This window comes from Acyrthosiphon pisum, chromosome A3, assembly GCF_005508785.2.
Source record: "Acyrthosiphon pisum isolate AL4f chromosome A3, pea_aphid_22Mar2018_4r6ur, whole genome shotgun sequence".
NCBI lineage: Eukaryota > Metazoa > Arthropoda > Insecta > Hemiptera > Aphididae > Acyrthosiphon > Acyrthosiphon pisum.
Genome location: NC_042496.1, coordinates 33675751 through 33681143, shown reverse-complemented (window position 1 = coordinate 33681143; position 5393 = coordinate 33675751). Strand labels below are relative to the sequence as shown.

General features: G+C 33.6%; 1 protein-coding gene across 1 annotated transcript in view; it reads left to right on the top strand.

The window, feature by feature from the left end:
- The first annotated feature begins 385 nt into the window (after positions 1-385).
- LOC100168171 (antitrypsin) overlaps positions 386-5393 on the top strand; it is a 9261-nt gene continuing 4253 nt past the window's right edge. The window contains exons 1-3 of the mRNA XM_001944332.5: positions 386-657; positions 1641-1811; positions 2989-3196. Of these exons, the coding sequence (XP_001944367.1) occupies positions 529-657; positions 1641-1811; positions 2989-3196 (508 nt within the window). The 5' untranslated portion in view covers positions 386-528. The remainder of the gene's footprint in view (positions 658-1640; positions 1812-2988; positions 3197-5393) is intronic.

Sequence of the window (5393 nt, the reverse complement as noted above, 5' to 3'; positions counted from 1 at the left end):
TCTACTGGAAATAATATAATAGGTACGGACGCGTGCGAAAAAAAATTAGTTCCTTGTCCGGGCGCACTATAAGATTATAATTATAATAACGATATTAGTATAAAAGACTCCTACTGGGCACGGTTGTCATCGCCGCCGCCATGGCATTATTTTAATATTCATATACGTCGAGCGTATATATAGTACATATGGTATATATTATAATATTATATATATGTGTCTATTTTATATTTATATATAGATGCTCGAAGGTACTTTCAACCGCATATTTGATAAATATATATGTGTACCTATATATATAGTCTCTGCGCGTGAATGTATAATGAAGTTCGACCGGTTTATGTAGTCGTTTTTTATTATTATTATTATTATTATTCCGTTTTTTTGTTTTCGTTTTTCCATACCGATAGAAAAAGATCATTGATCTCGGTCGCGTTCTCATCGAAACACATCGCAGTTTTACTAGGTATATCCACAGCAGCAGCTGTATCCAAGACGAGCAAAACTTTGTCCAACAATAAAAATAATATGACGTCTGTCTCGTTGGCCGCCGCCGCCGTCGGACTGTGCGTGCTGGCCATCACTGTTTCCGGTCAACTGGAACAGGAAAACGACATATCGAAAACCACGGAAATCATGACCGACGTCCTGCTTAAGGTATGTTGACAGCTGCAGGTCAGAGTATATACGCGAGAAGTGATTCGATTTTAAAAGAATCGAAATTCATCACCGCGAACTTATAGGTACCGCTCTCTATGTTATGCCTATGATACATTCACCAAGTATGCTCACCCCCATTTTTTCTTCGACAGAGCAGTTAATTAAAAATCTATTTTTTTTTAAATTTTTAAACAATTAAATTGTATATCCTCCTCAAAGGCCGTATTTTCAAATTCTTGAGATTTTTTGGGCTTTGGAAGGATAGTGTCCTCTGGAGATACATACTTCTGTTTTTCAAATATGAGAACCCCTTATTTTCTATGTAATATTATTTTTCTGGAAATATCGAAGTATCAAAATTACAATTTTAACGAGTAGTTTCTGAGTTATTGAACTTTGTGAACTAAGGATAATAGCAGGTCCGTGATAATGGATTTGGAAGATATTAGAGGCTATGGTGATTTGAACATTTTAGCAATTAAAAATTAAAATTAATCTGTCAACATTTATAATTTGTAATAATGATCCATGTATAATAAATACTAGAGTCTAATATTCAATACATATACATATAGATATTACGCATCTATCTTACATTTAGTACAAACATTTTAACCATTGAGAAACTAGGTACTCCTTTAAATTTGAATCAAGTACATCAAAGTTTCCAAAAAAGTCATCCACTTAGTTTACAGTAAAAACAGAAGTTTTTATCACCACAGGACACTCCTTACGTTGTATGAAACATCTTAAGAATATTAAAATATGGTCTTGAAGTATATCAAAAATTTCAAAAATTTGAATTTTAATAAATGTATTATTAAAGGAAAACATTTGAGGTGGGAGGGGAGGTTGAGCACTGACCATGCTTCTTAAACCACCCCGTATATCAGGTATACCATGGTATCATATACCCATAGAAATAAGAAGTATTAAACTATACAAAAATGGTTTTATAAATATGACTTGTCTCGTCGCAGGCCACGTCTGATGATAATTTCAATTACGTGGTGTCCCCGTTCGCGAGTTCGGTGATTTTGGCACTAGCAGCTGAGGGAGCCGACTCGGAAACCAAGAGCCAACTTGTGGCGACCTTGGGTGGTGAGCTACCGGACAAGAATTCCTACAAAGAAGTGCTCTCGACCATCAAGGTATGTATCCACCATACAGTTAATACTATGCATACATCCAATACTCGTCGTTATAAGTAAATAATAAGTAAATCATCGCACAAGGCACTACATAATATGGGTACGGTAAAATAACTGCACCTAATACATAGTTATATGGATAGTAAAAGTGTATACCTATATATTTGTACCATTGTAGGATATATCAAAACTGTTCTCAGACTGTTGTAGGTGGTAGCAGGTGGGTGGTAGTACGGAAAATGAATATATAAATATTTTTACTAATGTTTGTAGGTACCTAACGGATCTAATATTACTTTGTTTTGGGTAAATACTAAATAATGTAAAATGTACCGGAATATTTTGAATTGTTCTATTTTTAATCGATAGTGGTAGGTACACGACTGATTCGTAATACACATGATAATTATTATGACTATATGAGAGTTAAATGCGAAAAAAATGAGAACCTATATCAGCTGAGTTCTAAATTATAGAGGTAGTTATAGTGTGCGTACCATGCAGCTCGACAAAACTGAAATATTATGCACTAGAACAGTGTTTCTCAACCTTTTTACTGTGGCGACCCCCTTTTTGAATTTCAAGTTTTTAGCGACCCCTTACATATATTTTTTTAAATACTATTAATAATCTATACGAAAATTACTGTGCATTGTACACAGCATAAAATATAATACTATATATAATTATACAACATGTAATATTATAATTATTTTTAATTGACAAAATGTATACCAAATATTTACAGATACATATAATACATACAATTTTAATTCGTACACGACTCTAAATAATAAGTTTGCGATCCCCAGGTTGAGAAACACTGCACTAGAATACCACGGTCCTATTATTTTATATCAAAAATGTATCCATGTTGCCCTTATAGTATAAGATAAGGTCTGGTACTCTCAACTCTGATAGGATAGTAGACAACAAATTCAAAAATTTTTGTATATTATAATAAAGGATTGGGATTAAATGAGAATCTTCCAAATGAAAGTAAAATAAAATAATCGTATTATTTTTACTGTAGAACTTTTAAATTTTATTATTTCCTGACGGCACTGCTATATTATATCATTATCTCGCGGTATTAGAAGACAATTTTACGAAACTCTTTTAATGTGAAAGCATTTTTTATGTATTTTTTTTCAATCGTTATATTTTTATGGCGCAGGGCTATTCGTTGGACGGGTTCGCGCAGAACAAAGTAGTGCTGAAAAACTTCTTGTACGTGTACAAAAACTACAGCGTTCACGAATCGTACGCCCAACTCGCACGGGACTATTACCTGACAGATGTGAGGAGCGTCGCGAGACCAGACTTGGAAATGAAACGAGCCGCAACCAACAACATCGCCGCCGACGACGACGAATCCACCGCCGGTAATTTTTTTTATGATATTATTATACTATTACTCATGAATCTCATGGGCTTCGCACGTAAAAACAAAATTATTAAAATAATTTTTAAAAAAATCGTAAAACTATAAAAAAAGTTTTGTCGGAGAAGTGGAAAATTGAAATGCAATATGTGCCCTCCCCTCCCATGGAAATAAGGGCACTGAGAGGACACCTGGAAGGATATTTGGAACAATTTCATGAAAAAATAGTGAAAAAGTAGTACTATCAGACATTGGTAGCATGATGGTACAATAAAAAGACCTGTTATTATAATAAATAAGTATATAACTATATATATTGTATAAGGATAAGGATTACGCGATTTTAAACCAAACGATTGTCAGTGCAGTGTGAATTCCGCGCGTTCATAATATATTATTGACATTATCAAAGTACATCCCCAAATATATTAACGTCAATACTGATTATAAAAGACTTCAACAAGTAAAAATGTTAATAATTTTAATTTTTGATATACATAATTCTTCCTTCTTAAAAATTCCCTTCTTTTGACAAATATAAATTTAGTGAATATTATAAATTATAATACACCAAAAAATCTATTGTCAAATGATATAATATAATTATATTAACTATAAGTCTTATCAATTTGCAAATTATTTTCTTTGACGTTGTACCTATCTATAATGTAAAAAAATCTGAAATTCTGGAGAACCTGTTTTGCAACATACTTTTGGTGTAGACATGTCCTTATTTTGCGAATAACCGAAAGACTGGGACTGAGCTTTACTGCTGAACAGAAATGTAATAATATATTGTCGTACGTTCGTATTAGACATTAGTCCCCCCACGACACGAGACGCTGTACCTATATAGACCATTTAGGCGACTATATAATCAGTCGAAAAAAGTATTTCTCGCCTCAAGTTTTTACGTAGAGTACTAAAAGCTCAGCTTTCTGTGAACTGCTAGATACAAACGAATTTGGTCTGCTTGGATTTATTATGAAAACAATATTTTTTAATCGAGTCCAACTGGTGGGTTTTTCTACCTCATATATGTATGGAAAAAAATGTACGATTGTACAGCTCTGCCGTATAGTGCTATACGAATAAAACGACTCGCTTTGTATAATATAATAATGATAATTTATCCCGTTTTGCAAATATCGCGCGGTGGAAACCGGGTTTATCGAACAGCTGCTGCTGGCCAAATCCGCCTACGATCACTACGATGCGAGTGGTCTCGTTCAACTGGATTCGACGTGCAACAAGTCGTGACACACAATAGACATGCGCGTTGTACATACACATAAATCGCATTCAAGATGCGTGTAAATAAAATATATAAATTTTAAAAATCATATTATTATAATCGGTCTGATCGGAAACCCGTTAATGGTTAAGTGCAGCATAGCCGCATAATATAGACGGTACGCATATATAATATTTGCTAATTTGTTTATGCTAATATCAAATCGAGTTCATATTTTCTCACCACGTTAAATTTATTTCGAGTTTCTGACTGAATAATTTTACACCGTTATAATTTATATACATATATATATATACTACATCAACCGGTTTGAAAATTGTAAGACATCGAATGCGATGCGATAAATTGGATAGCGCCAGCCGATTTAAAATTTCTACGATATATGAAATGACGTATCTACGTAGGTTAGATATACAAAAAAAAAATTATATATAGAACGAGTCCGTTAATTGAAATATCGAAGGGAGAATTGGGAACATTTTTCCGGGTTTACTATATCTGAGCACTTCTGTAGCAAATATAAATAACTCTATATTTTAATGCCAGTACCATAATAAATTTATCGCTATATGCCCTTGAGTTTTTTCATTAGGTCAAATAAAACAAACAATATTTTGCTACTAAATCTATGTTTCGACACTATTAAAAATGTAACTGTATGCAAACTTGTTTGGACAGGAATACTGACAATAAGCGGTTCAGGCAGTGCCGCAAAAACCGGGTGTGCAGAGCGTGCCGCGCACACGGGCCCCAAAGCTTACATACATTTGGGGGGCCCCGGGCCCAACCTGGAGCAGACACTAAAATTGTCTAAAAACGCAAAACTTAATAGTTACTCACAATCATTTTTTTTTTAAAGTTAAAACATCAGTGTAGTTGTAGGTATACTAATATTACTTATTAGATTAAGTATGTTAAGGGGATTCGATACCGTGATTTTCTG